Source organism: Onychomys torridus, chromosome 8 (genome assembly GCF_903995425.1).
Source record: "Onychomys torridus chromosome 8, mOncTor1.1, whole genome shotgun sequence".
NCBI lineage: Eukaryota > Metazoa > Chordata > Mammalia > Rodentia > Cricetidae > Onychomys > Onychomys torridus.
Genome location: NC_050450.1, coordinates 42,522,591 through 42,537,265, shown reverse-complemented (window position 1 = coordinate 42,537,265; position 14,675 = coordinate 42,522,591). Strand labels below are relative to the sequence as shown.

General features: G+C 39.5%; 1 protein-coding gene and 1 pseudogene across 1 annotated transcript in view; both read right to left on the bottom strand.

The window, feature by feature from the left end:
* Positions 1 to 14,675, bottom strand: part of Meikin (meiotic kinetochore factor) — a 48,503-nt gene that overhangs the window by 7,995 nt on the left and 25,833 nt on the right. Inside the window, exons 11-14 of the mRNA XM_036194474.1 lie at positions 10,213 to 10,368; positions 8,234 to 8,314; positions 6,006 to 6,125; positions 331 to 448 (exon numbers count right to left, since the gene is read on the bottom strand). Coding sequence (XP_036050367.1) covers positions 331 to 448; positions 6,006 to 6,125; positions 8,234 to 8,314; positions 10,213 to 10,368 — 475 coding nt within the window. The remainder of the gene's footprint in view (positions 1 to 330; positions 449 to 6,005; positions 6,126 to 8,233; positions 8,315 to 10,212; positions 10,369 to 14,675) is intronic.
* LOC118590138 lies at positions 14,003 to 14,367 on the bottom strand (annotated as a pseudogene).

Below are 14,675 nucleotides of genomic sequence, written 5' to 3'. Positions count from 1 at the left end.
CGCCAGGTGAATAAAACAATTCTCCATCTTAAAAAAGAACGCAACTAAAGTAAAATTCAAACAGTAGAAATTTCAAATTGTTGAAGAAGAAGCATCCTAGGTAAATACATTTAAGTTAATGTCATAAGCAAAGTTTTCTAAAGATGAAGTGTGCATCCTTAAAAAGTTATTACTCAAGTTTATGACATATGTTCAGGCTTTTGTAATTTTTTCTTTTCAATTTTATGCAAAAACTTGAGAATACAAGTTATAAATGAATTACTGTGTACACAAAGTATTTATTGTGAAAAACACATTACATATAATATGAAAACTATGCTGAGCGCATACCTGGTGGAACATCTTTAGGAGAACAGTTTTTGTTTACAGTGGCATCTTTACTTCTTATCTGTCTAGTTCCTGGTGATGCCTTAATAATACAACAGAGCTCTGATGCATATGAGGGAGACTGAAAAGGAAAAGAGTAGTTATTGCATAATTCCTCCAGGCACTACATCTAAAGCAGTCTTCTTGAAAATAAAAGTAGTCTCAGTATTCTTGGTTAGAATGATAGAACCATATTGGAAAATATAAGGAACATTCAAACAAACAAAGATATGCACCATGTCCAGGAGATGGTTTAATAATGGTGTTAGTCTTGAAAACTAAAAAGAGGTGATGAATTATTTTAGTTATTTTCCTATTGTGAGAAAACACAATGACCAAAGCAACTTATAAAAAGAAAGGTTTTAATTTGACTTATGGTAACAGGAGTAGCTGGGAGCACACATCTCAAACCATAAGCAGTTGGCAGAGAAAGCAATGGGCATGATACACCTTTCAAAACCTCAAAACTTGGACATGGTTGATATGTAAAATGAATAGAAAATCTCTTAATGAAAAGAAAAGAAGAGAAAAGAAAAGAAACCTCAAAGCTTGTCCCCAGCGACACATCTCCAACAAAACCACACACCTCCTAAGCCTTCCCAAATAGGAAGGACTCGTATTCAAACATATGAGCCCATGGGGTCCATTTCCATTCAAACCACCACAGAATGCAACAAGCACCCAGAAAACAGGACTTATTGAGAGGATGAACTGAATCATGATCTGAAACACTTTGGAGCAGGTATTTATAATGTCCTGTTTTATCGTCTAAATGAAGGGAACAAAAGTGTTATTTACTTCTTACTTAAACCATGCATATTATCTTTTGTATGAATGCTATTTTATACCCAGATCTGCTTTCTTACTTCTTTCAACAGCCTCCTCCCATCTCAAACACAGGACAAAGAATTTTTCTAAGGAAAGGGGCTAGCAGACCATTTCCTCCTTGGAAGATTTCTGACCATTCAAGGTAGAGGTTCTATGCTGAAAACAGCTGAATGAAGTGAACATAAGTCAGCAGATGCTGAGATTCCAAGCTCAAGGAACCTTTGTCCTCCAGACAAGAGACTAAAAGATTCTGCTCTTAGCTGTGCAAAAATCTAATGTTGTTAGCCTGAAAGGTCAGCCATATCACCCAGCAATGATTTCACAGTTGTCCAGCACTACTGACAATTGATATTGTTTACATTCCCACATCCACCATATCAACGATGACTGTATATACGCCATCAGCATACAGAGAATGTATACGTGTGCACATAGGTTCATGTGTAGAGTAGGGGACAGTGGGGAGAGGAAGGAGGACGTGTGCTTGCTGTTTAATGCTATACACGACAGGACTGCTGGGCCATGGACTTCTGGGGACTTTATTGTCTCTGGTACAAAGAACTTCAGAGGATTCTCAAACAAGGTGAAGGTGAGGACCAATACCTAAGCTATCTTCAGACCTCCACATGTGAGCCATGGTATCTTTATACATATACACACATCCATACATATACATACATGCACACACAAATTCCAACAAAGTACATGGGAAAATAGTGAATCGTGACAAGAAACTTCACAATACAGGATCCAAAGACAAGATTTTTTTCAGCTTCTGAAACAAACAAAATTGACATGGTTCCACAAAACAACATGGGAAGTTAGAACTCTGAGAGGTAAAGTTGAAGATATACCGAAAGAAATTGTTTGCACCCTCCAGTTCTCTAACTACCTTAGGAGACTCCTCAACCATGAAGATAGAATTAAAAGCTGTCCACTTCTCTACACTAAGGGAGGGAGGAAAAGAGGGAAGAGAGAGGGAGGGAGGCCAGGAGGAATGGAGAGAAACAGGGAGAGAGAAAGATTAGAGAACACTAATGGCTGGGGAGCATGTGTAGTAGATTTGTGAAGTGAATCCCCAGAATTGTTGTAGTGGGTAGCCATCCCAGCCTTGGCCTGGAAGTTCCAACCCCCATTGAGGCTTTGGTAATGGTCATACCCACAAGGCGGGGCTAAGGGAGGAACCTGAAGACCCAGAATCGAGAGGAGAGCTCTTTCTTGGTTCTGGGACCCTGGACGCTGGAGGTAGACCAAGCAGAGTTCTCCAGAGAACACCGCTGAACTGTGCCATACCTTTGCCAGACCCTACAACCTATCCCTTCATTTGTAAGTTACCCCACAAAATAAACCTCCCTTTTAACTACGTGGAGTGGCCTAAATAATTTCGCCAATAAATTGTGGTTCAGGCAAATCTCAGGATGACTGACAGCAATGTCCAGGCATAGAAAGCAGAAGTCAGAAGACTCCAGCAGAAACTCTTTTCAGTGAGTTAAACAAAACATGATGGATCTTCAGATCTAAAAAGTTGTACAAATGATTAACTAAGAGTCTAGGATTGATAAGATAGGAAAACAAGGAACAAGGATCATGGGCAGAACCATACCCTTCTCAAAAAGACATCAGTACTTGTGAAGGTGACTTTATTTGGTAATATGGTCATTACAGATTTCATTAAGTTAGAACAGGCCTTAGTTCAATATAACCTGTGTCCTTACAAGAAGAGGAAACGTGGATGCTGACACATGGGGAAAATGTGTGAAGGCACAGAGATACACACAGAGGGAAGGGAGCTATATGAGGACTGGTACAGACGGACTTACACTGTCCCAGTCACAAATGCAGCATGTAAATGGATGGAAGAAAGATTCACCAGCAGTGGCTTTGGAGAAGCTGCACTCTGCTACCATCCTGACTTCAGACCGGTAGAATATTTTCTCTTGTTGTAAGAAACCTCCTACTTTGTAATATTTGTCACAGCCACTCCAACAAGTTAATACTCCAGGAAAAAAACAGTGGGAGAAGTGATCACAGTTTGCTATATGCTCTGCACAGGGCAGAATCTCCACTGATAGAAATATTATGAGACCAAACACTTTACTTTCCTCCTTAAGAAAGAGAATCTCTGAAGAACAAAGCTGTTCATGTTCCATTCTACTCAGCATCTGTTTCTAGGGCAGACACAGAAAAGGACTGTATTTGAACCATCTACTCGATGGTCTGAAACTGGCCTGACAGACCCAACACCCATGCTGACAGTCAGTCACCGCTCTTTACCGGAACCAAACACTCTTCTACAGATGAAGCCTTCCCTAAGACTTGATGCTCTTCCAGAATGAGTGCTAGGCAACTTCAGTGTACACAGCTGCTATCAGAATCTGCTGCAAAAAGTTTTTTATTTCTAGTTTTTTGAAGGAGATAATAGGGTAGCACTCCTAAAATATAGTGGGAAGGATCAATGGATATAAACAATGAGAAAAAAGATAAATCAATAAAAAAACTCCCGAGATGTTAAAAATGTAATTACCAAAGAATAAATTAAACAATAATCAGAGACATAACACAAAATATTTGAGCTAAAAGAGGAGTCTGTAAGATAAAGATAATTGACTCAATATAGTCCTAAAGTTCCCCACTCTACATTTAAAATTTAAAAAAAAATCACACTCCAAGATGTCCTCAAAAGAGGGCTTCCTTTGCTGAAGCAGGGTTTCCCTATGTGGTCCAGCCTGGCCTTGAGATCCTCTACTTCTTCCTTCCAAGTGCTGGGATTAAAAAATCTTCTGCTTACAAATGACAAGCTGAAAAAATAAGTCATCTGGAAAGGAATTAAAAATTTGAGATGATCTCAGTTTCTCTCTGTTCGATACCAAATACTGTGAAAAGAGTTGTAATGGAGAATGGCAGCTTGTTCTGTTAGCTCAGCAAGTTTTGCACCATCCTAGTTGTAAACCTTGTTCTATGACCACAGGAGTGGACAGGAAACCCAGGCTTAGACAATTATAGTTTTCCATTTCCCTGGCAATGACAGATGGACCAGGGCAGACAAGCGACTTAGGCAAAGCTAACAGGAGTCCTTAGCCAATACTGAAATACATGTATACATAAAAATAAGCCTTACTTGCTGGGCAAAGGAAGTGCACGCCTTTAAACCCAGCACTTGGGAGGCAGAGCCAAGAAGATCTCTGTGAGTTCGAGGCCAGCCTGGTCTACAGAGCAAGTTCCAGGACAGGCTCCAAAGCTACACAGAGAAACCCTATCTTGAAAAACCAACAAATAAGCCTTTCTCCTTCTACTTGGGCTATGACAAGCCATAGAAAATGCTGAAAGCCTGTTTGTAACAGAAGCCTGGGGGTGGGGTGGGGCAGTAAAGACAAGCCAGGGTTAAAAACAAGTGTGAGGACTAGAGTGTGGATCCCTAGCACTTATGGAAATGTCAGGCAAGTGTGATGACCTGATGTCTTCCCAGAACCAGAAAGGCAAGAAACAGAGAATTCCTGAGGAATCTGGCTAGCCAGATGCTCCAAAATTGGGAGTTCTGAGTTCAGAAAGAGACCATGACCCACCATAAGGTGGGAAGGAACTGGAGAAGGGAATTAACGTCAACCTCAAAACTACACACACACCTGCACACTTGTGCCACATGACATGAGAACACACATGCATACACCACACATACATATCCAAATAATTAATAAATAAAAACAATCATAGAAACACCTAGAAGTTTCAATAGGAATTTCTAACAAGTGCTACTCAATTTCTGAATTCAGTCATTGTCTTCCCATTTATGTGTCAACAAGTCATCCTACCCTGTCCCATTTTGGATTATACGTGTGTGTGTGTGTGTGTGTGTGTGTGTGTGTGTGTGTGTGTGTGCGTGTACAAGAAATTTGTGAAAAACAGTAAGAGACCCACTGGGTTCTGGGAGTAAAATGTTTTTGTCTTGCTTAGTCATGATGCCTCATGCCTGTAATCCAAGCATTTGGGAAGTTACAATAGAGCTTGAGGTTAAGACTGAATCTAGCCTGAACTACATAATAAGTCCTAGTCATAAAAAGTGAAAGAAAACAAAAGCAGCTTTATAATCTAGAATTATTATACTTAACTTTCCTTTGTACAACTCTCAGCTAATACAATTAGGACATGGCACTGTTAAAAGTGGGTACCTACAGGTGAAAGTGAAGTTAGAGGCACACATAACAGTTAAGTCCAAATAGATTTTACACCCAGCTGTGAGACCTACACTACTTTAAAGAAAACATTGGCAGGCTGGGCAATGGTGATGCACACCTTTTACCCCAGCACTCAGGAGGCAGAGGCAGGTGGATCTCTGTGAGTTTAAGGCCAGCCTGGTCTACAAAGCGAGATCCAGGCACCAAAACTACTTGGAAAAACCCTGTCTTGAAGAAGCAAAAAAAAAGAAAGAAAGAAAGAAAAAAAAGAAAAAAGAAAAAAAAGAAAGAAAGAAAGGAAAGAAGGAAGGAAGAAATGAAGGAAGAAAGAAAGAAAGAGAAAAAGAAAAGATTGGCAGAAGCTTCCTGACATTTGATTTGTCATGACTTTTTGAATGATACCAAAGATATAGGCCACAAAAGAAAAACTAGATAACTTAAATAATGAAAAATTCCAAATGTCATGCTTCAAAAGATCCTATGTACAGAGTAAATAGGCAACTTATCAAAGTGGAGGAAGTATTTGCAGTTCATATATATAACAATAGGGTCTTCTTTACACACACAAAGGATGTTAGTCTCAAGAAACTTCATAATAACTAATTTTTTAGCAGTTGAAGAAAAATTTGAAAATGTTACCTCATTTGAAGAACTTTCTTGCCAACTTGACACAGGAACAATTTCACTTGAGTTAACATAATTGCTGACATTTGGAAATAGTTCTTCAAAAGATACATTTTGCACTGGAGACAAATCAATCTATATAACAATATAACTCCTTTTGAAGTTTCAAAAACAATTAGCTTTAGGTAATTAAACTAATACTGAAAACACTAACTGAAACATTTTCTTGTGTATTTGATGCACAAACAACTTCATTTGAATAAATGTAATTAATTACATTTGGAAATAATTCTTCAAAACACACTTAACTGTGGAAATCAATGTATAAATAACTTTCTCATCAAAGCCAAACAGAATACAAAATCACAAATACTGGCAAGGATGTACAGGGATTGGGATCTTGTGCATTGCTAGTAAGGTTGTGAAATGATGCAAGCCCCACAGAAAAGACTTTCTAGAAAACTTCAAGTGTCCCTGCCATATGATCTAGAAATTCTACTTCTGGATATAAACTCAGAGGAATTGAAAATAAGGATCCTATTCTTGTACATTTGCTTTTAGCACCAGTGCTCATACCAGCCAAAGTAGAAATGACCAAAATGTCCACAGACTGACAGGCACATAAATAAAATGTGATCTTATAACAGAATATTTTCATATCTAAAATGTAAGTAATTGTCTGTATGTGTGTGTGTTGCATTGTGTTGTGTGTGCACTTGCCTCTGCACTCACATGAAAATCAGAGAACATCTTTCAGGATTTGGTTTTCACCTTTCATTGTGTGAGTCTTGAGGATAGAACTCAGGTTGTAAGAAAGCACCCTTACCTACTGAGCTGTCCCACGTTATGTGTTTTGTAAATTATTTTATTTTATGTATGTGAGTGTTTTGGCTACTTAAGTCTGTGCACCATGTGTATATAGTAGTACCCATAGAGGCCAGAAGAGGGTATTGAATTCCCTGGAACTGGAGTTAGAGAGGGTTGTGAGTCACAATGTGGGTGTTGGGAATCAAACCCCAGTCTGTGGAAGAACAGCCAGTGATCTCAGTCACTGAACCATCTCTCCAGTCCTTGGAAATAATTTCTGACACATGCTATCACATATGTGAACTTGAAGGCATAATATTTGTGAATTATGTTAGTCATAAAAGGAGGAATATGGGTGGGTATGGTGAAATATACCCATAATCCCAGCTACCTGGGGAGGCTGGGGCAGGAGAGTCAACAGATCCCAGGATAAGTCAGACCTGCCTCAAAAAAACGAAGAGTGACTAATGTGTGATTTTAACTATACGAGGCACTTCATGTAGTCAAATTCACAGAGAGAAGGTGGAAAGGTGACTGCTAGGGGCTGGGGAGGGTTCAGGAAGTTACTGTTTAACAGGTATGGAGTTTTAGTTTTAAAAGATGAAAAAGACGTTTAGAACTAGATGGAGATAGTGGCTATACAGAAATGTTCAATGTCCAGCTGAACACAATTAAAATTCTTTTTTTTTTTTTTTTTTGGCTTTTCGAGACAGGGTTTCTCTGGTAGCTTTTGAGCCTTTCCTGGAACTCACTTTGTAGCCCAGGCTGGCCTTGAATTCACAGAGCTCCGCCTGACTCTGCCTCCCAAGTGCTGGGATTAAAGGTGTGCGCCACCACCTCCCGGCTCTAAATTTTATGTTACACATACAAGAAAGTCTGGTCATGATCTCTATGCATTCAAGGGCAGCCCAGTCTACAAAGGGAGTTCTAGGCCAGCCAGGGCAGGAGGGGGAAGAGAAGGAAGGGGAGGGGGGAAAGTTTGGGGCTTGAGATGGTTCAGTCATTAAGAATGTGTACTGCTCTTGCAGAGTACCTGAGTTTAGTTTCCAGCACCCATGTCAGGAAGTTCACAACCACCTGTAACGCCAGCTTCAGGGGATCTGATGCCCTCTTTTGGCCTCTGTGGGTACTCACACTCAGATGCCCACATACACATAATTAAAAATAAAATCTTTTTTATTTTGAAACATACCCACACACAGACACATACACATAATTAAAAATAAAATCTTTAAACAAAACTCCCAAACAAACACTGGTTGCTGTTGTAGTATTCTCCCTTACATATAGAGTCTTTGCAGTGAAAGTGTGTTTATGTAGCAGAAAAGCACAGGTATTCCTCCTTGTGGGCAAAACGCCCTTGGTATGATACGGACAGATGGACATGGGGAGGAGTCAGGAAGCAGACACCACAAGGGCCAAAGGCTGGTACTTACCACAAAGTCAGCTGTGTCTGAGGATGGTGTACTTGTTAACAGGGCTTTGCTTTGCTTATCAGGAGGAGGAGAACTTTTTTTCTATAAATATTTAGAAAATAGATTAATTATTAGAAAGAAAATATTTTTAAAATAGTAATTCAAAGTTAGTAGACTAGACCATGTGTAATAATAATAAAATCCTATTCTGTTAGTTATATTTTAAATCACCTGATAGGAAACTGAAGAATTTTCTGGACTGAACTAGGTCAGACAACTCTGACTAGAACTGTATCTGGTGTAACAACTATATAAGAATGCTGAGGTTGAAATTACTATTAATTTAGGAAGAAAAGCTACAGTAATAAGTAATATGCTTTGATTACCTCTTTTAACCACCTTAAAATTATTTCCAGTGTTTTCTTAGTTCCTGGAATAGTACTGCCCTTTTTAAAAAATGGGAGTGGAAAGTTGGGGAGGAACGAGGGGGAAATGGGAGAGGTAAAGATGAAGGAAGAGAGGATGCTCTAAGAGACCAGGAGAAGAGAGAGAAGGTGACTGAGAGGAGGGAAAAGAGAGAAGAAACAACAGAAACTGAACAGATAAAGAGGCAGAGGAGCAGAAGGGCAGGGATAGTGTGGAGCAGGGAGACCGGAAAGAGACGGAGAGACAGCAGGACGCTGAAGGAGACGATCATGGGCAACAGAAGAAAAGGGAGAAAAGAGAAGCTGAGTGACAGATGGGCAAAGGACAGGTGGGCAGCTTTATTCCCAGCAACCAGCTGCCTTTCTAAAGCCTGGACTCCATGAACCCACCATGCCTTTCTGCTAAGTGTCTCTTTCTGAGTATGTGACTGTTCCGTGATGCCAAGTTTGGATCTGGAACCCAAACTCTGAGAGAAACTGAAAATCATAGTTCAGTCTGTGTTAGTTTATTCCACTCTTACTTTTCTTTCGCTCTGTTTTTCTTCTGATTAATCTATTTAAACTAGCTGGAATAATCTAATCTAAAATGGATTATTAAGAAAATTGTTATTAAAAACTTATGGGTATAGTTACTTGGTACAGCATATGTTACTTCTAGCTTATTAACGATATACTTTTAATTTCTTTATCTGAACAATGAGGATTAGTTTACATTTAGGATTGGTGAGCAAGGATTACAAAGAGTGTATGCAGAGAGAACCTATGGATTTTGGAGAGAAGACAGAATGAGTCTTCTAGAGAGCTAGCTCTATCATCATTGAGGCAGCCCCAGGGGTCTCTGTTCTTGATCAGAGAACCTGCTGGTACACTGCAAGGGGTGTGTTTAGCAATAACCCAGCTGCAATATCTTTAGTATCTGCATCAGCTGTCAAGCTGAGGCTGTCATGTCACCTCAGCCTCCAGCCAAGTCCTGAGCACACAGCACAATGTAGACTTGGGTGATGTATATTCTTTGCTTTAGAACTCCCCATTGGATCCAGGCAGTTGTAGTGGGTAGCTGTTCCAGCTTTGACCTGGAAGTACTATCCCCATTGAGGCTTCAGGTAACTGCCACACCTATGAGGCAGGGCTGAGATGGGAGCCCTTAGGACCCGAGATCCAGATGTACCGCTCTTTTGGTTCCTGGATCCTGGATGCTGGTTGAAGACTGAGCAGAGTTCTGAAGAGAACACCGCTGGACTGCACTTCACCTCTCCCAGACCCTTTACTGGAACAGCTACCCACTACAGGCAGTCACTGTCCAACACCTCTTATCTCTTTTCTCAGGTATCATCTGCTCCAATAAGCCACCTGAACTCTTAATTATGTCTCAGAATCTGCTTTGAGGGGTAACAATGGCACAGCTGCTAACATTCAGTTCACGTTACAAAGCATTAGCTTGCATGCAGCTGTAGAATTTAGCTGTGCTCTATTTTCTCTGTATTTGTTAAGAAATTGTGTATTTCTAAACCTTCCCAATGAGTATATTTTATAGTCTTTCTAAGAATTATGAGTTAGTAAAATACCAGGACTTACCAACACAGTTTCCAGGGGTTGAGGCAGAAGAGCATCCTTCATGGCAACGATTTCAAGAGGTGAACTATAATGGGAGAATGGAGCCTTGCTGTCTAGATGACCAGAGCTTAACTTTGTTTGAACTTGTGGACCTCTATCTTCAGATTCCTTTTCAGGCTGAAACACATTCACAATAGGAAATATAATTCACAATACTAAAAAGCATTCCTTGTCCTTCTCAGGTGTCCTATTACTTCTTCAAGAAGAAAAAATAGGTTTAAATATGAAGATAACTGATATTCTAGGAAAAAAAGAATGTGTTCTAAGGCTAGGGGTATATATCTCCAGCACTATAAAATATAACAACCCAAAGCCTGACATATTCCTAAAAGCCAATGGGTTCCATATATTTAAATGAAAAATCTGGCGAAAGACAAAATAGGTTGAAATACTCAGTTCTACCACATGCAAGGTAGCAACTCTCACATGGTGTTTTACAAGGTTGGAGATGTGGACTAGGTAGTGGCAGAGCACTTGGCTAGCAGGTGTGATGACTTGGGTAAAAGGGAGAAGCCCAAATAATGTTTTGCAAAAACAAATTATGAGATCTGTTTGACAGCACATAAATTTTACTAGGGAAAATATTAAATATATTCATCACTGTCTTTATTGTACAATAATCCATAGTTAAGTAATCACATCCTTCAAAAAGAAAATCCTTTTAACATCAGGAGATGTTAACTATCACAAGTGTGTCGTTTTGTTAACTAATCCCTGTACTAACTATTACGCATGGTTCAGTGACTCCAGCTATGGACTTGTCTTATGGTCTCATAATGTATTTATAATATTATAGTACTTTAAATATAAGCATGGCAAACGTAAGAAGGGAAGTGAAGTTTGAATTCCACATAGCATTAGACTGGGGTGACATAGTTCTAAGGATTTGAACTTGGGCAGAGTCGGGAAGGAAGTGGGAGCTAAGGAAGGTATAGTCCATGCCAATGAGTAAAGGAAAGGACAGTCAAGAGCAAGGCATGCAACAACCTAAAGTGACTTCTTGCCTCTGAAAACAGATGTTTCTTTCAGTCTTGCCATCCTTCTGAGAGTGTCACCAACCGGGTGGATGACATCCACAGCTGTCCTCCCAGTTCATTCAGTTCTAGGCTGCCTTTTCCCTCATGCCATTTCAGTCACCTTACCTTCGACAGAATCTACAGAGTCATCAATTCAGATAGCTTCCTATGCCCTCCTAGTCTTGTTTAAGTGCCTTCATGAAACAGCATACCCCCTGTTAGAATCTGTAGTTCACTGATCCTGCCATTCTCTCTCCACCATTAGCCTTCTTTAGTCTTCTGTGTGGGTTATCTAACCTGTCACTATCCATCTGTATAACTAATTTCTTATCCTTTCCCCTTCTGGCACAGCTGCTGGACAAATCTTCAACCTCAGACAAGCCCTCACTTCCACCTCCTCTGTACTTTCAAAGGAACCGAACACTGGTAGAATTGTGTAACCTGGCAAATCGCAGACTCAACAAAATTGCTTCACACAAGCAACTATACTATGTGTCTAACTTCTCATGACTATCTCATACATGTTCTATTTTCCTTAGAACTGTCTTCTTCCCTTCGCAATTTTCAGCTGAAAATCTTTCACCATACGCCTCTGTAACAATAGCAACCATCAAACAGGATGCCACCCGAGGATCAAAAATTTCAAGACTCAGTGCAAAAAGAGAGGCCCTATTTTAAAAATTATTAAGAAATTTAGATGGTGGAAGTACATATCTTTAATCCAGCACTCAGGAGGCAGAGGCAAGCAGATCTATGTGAGTCCAAGGCCAGCCTAGTCTACAGAGTGAGTTCTAGGACAGCCAGAGCTACACAGAGAAACCCTGTCTCAAAAGAAAAAAAATTAAGAATTTAAAGCTAGAGCAGAGCATTGAATGTGGTGTGTGCCCTTTTAAGTACAAATTTAGCCCTCTTACACTGCATCTACAAACCTACCACAACGGAAATATCCCTTCTGTTAAAGGCTAGTACTCATGCTTAAATTCTAGACTGATGCCTCATAGTCTCAAAGACTTGTCTCTTCATTATAAAATGGACATTTAAAAATAGTGATTCTTAGACAGTTGTATTGAGATACAATTCAACATACTCTAAAGTTCACTTAAGTATGAAGTTCAATATTTAAAGATATTTTTAGGGTCATGCAACCATTACCACAATCTAATTTTACAACATTTTGTTCCTAAAGTTTCATATTAGTGACAAATCTCCATTCCACTACACCAGTACTAAGTAACCTTCTCTCTAATTTTGTCTATTATGGAATATTTGTACACTGTGTGAAGGTGTATTGCTGTGATTGGTGTAATAAAAAGCTGAACAGCCAATAGCTAGCCAGGAGGTATAAATAGGGCTTCTTGGCAGAGAGGGAACTCTGGGAAGAAGAAGGTGGAGTCACCAGCCAGATTCAGAGGAAGCATCATGGGCAGTAAGGAGAGATGAGGTAATAAACCATGTGACAGAATGTAGATTAAAATAAGTGGGCTAATTTAAGTTTTAAGAGCTAATGGGACAAGCCTAAGCTAAGGCCAAGTTTTTATGATTAGCAAGAAGTCTCTGTGTCATTATTTGGGAGCTGAATGGCAGGACAGAAAAGGACTCGTTACATATATCTTTATGTATTTTTCACCCTGGATATTTCCTGTAAGTGGAATATAGTGTGTGGTCTTCTGTGACTTGCTTCTTTCATGTAGCATACTGTGTTCAAAGTTCATCCATGTTGTAGCATGAATCAGAACTTCATTTGTTTTTAACTGGATAGTATTTTATTATATAGATATGTCACATTTTATGATCCACTTATTAGATGGACATTGAGGTTGTTTCTACTCTTTGGCAATTATAGATAATTATACAATTATTATGTACAAGTTTTTGTGAAGATGGATATATTTATTTTTTCTTTGGTATAAAAGTTACAGTAGAAATGGATCCACATTTACATTGTTGAAGAATCAACTAACTGTTTTCCAATATGACCATGCCATTTCACATTCCCAGCAGGATCTATGGGGATTCCAATTTCTCAACATCCTCACCAATACTGGTTACTGTATTTTTTATTGTGGACATTTTAGTGCATGTGGATAAGTATCTTATTGTGGCATTGATTTGCAGTTACCTAATGCATAATTATAGTGAGCATCATTTCATGTGCTATTGGCTATTTTTAAACACTAGGATATTATGATGATTGAGTTATGCTCAGGAAGAGATACCTAAAATAAGCATACTTTTGAGAAGGCAGAACACACAGTAGCAGAGAAATGGCATTGATGTAAGATGGGACACACTTAAGTTACAAAGTATTTGATCTATATGAGAGAAGGGTGCAGACTAGTAAAGGCTGCATTATAGAGTAGACATTATAGATGAAGGACAAAGACAGGTAGCTAGGAGGAGAGAGAAAGAAGTAATCAGAATAGAGAGAGCATGGGGAAAGACTTCCTTTTATTGCTTTAGGACAAAGAATTGAAACTCAGGGCAAGTTTAACTAGATCTCTAGGCCTCGGAAAGCTCCAGTTGCCTACTAGGTGGAATTCAACGTTATGCCCCCATTTTTCTGTCCACCATTTTTAGTAGCCCTCAAAAGTAATCTGATACATCCAGTTTGTTAACTAAAGGCTTCTTAAGTTTCTGCCTCTCCATTCAATTGCTACTCTTTTCTACTATTTCCCTCTAGGGTTGGTTCTTTCCCCATCCCAGGCCCAGCCTTGCACTTTATCGCCTTTGCTACCTCAGATCTTGACTGCATACTTGCGCAGTGGGTACAGCCCCTCCTTCTGTAACTGCTTCTTGTCTTCAGCTTCTCTTCATGCTTGGTGAGCTGGTGGCACATGGCTCCAGTCATGGTCCACCAGTCCAGAGGCTTGTACTTCTTGCTGTGTAGATCCTCCTGAGATTTTCTTTTTTGAGTCTGGCTAATGATGGTGAGGACACAGGCAATGGATTTGTGGATGACTTATATCTTGGAGAACTTGGACTAGGTGCTGCCTGTCACCTTGGTAACACAGAGCTGGGATAGCTCCCTCTTCAGATTTTTCAGTTGTTTCAGCAGTTCCTCCTTCTTGCCACACAGGTCTCAAGCCTTAATCTTGGTCATGGCTGTGTTTAAGGTTGGGCTCTATACAAAATTATGACTATTTCCCCTTCTGTAACTCTAGCCTATTCCAATTTTGTCTGATGCTCATTGGTCTACTAAAATTGTTCTTGGTAAAATCACCAGACTCATGATTCTAAATGTAATTCACTATTCTCTTTTAAATTAATAAAAAAAATTGGCCAGTTTTGAGTTTACATCAAAGTTGAACAGAAGTACAGAGTTCTCACATAGCCCTGGACACACATATGTACATCCTTTACACTATTAACATCCTCTATATGGTGAGTGGTATGTTTTTCATCATCAAT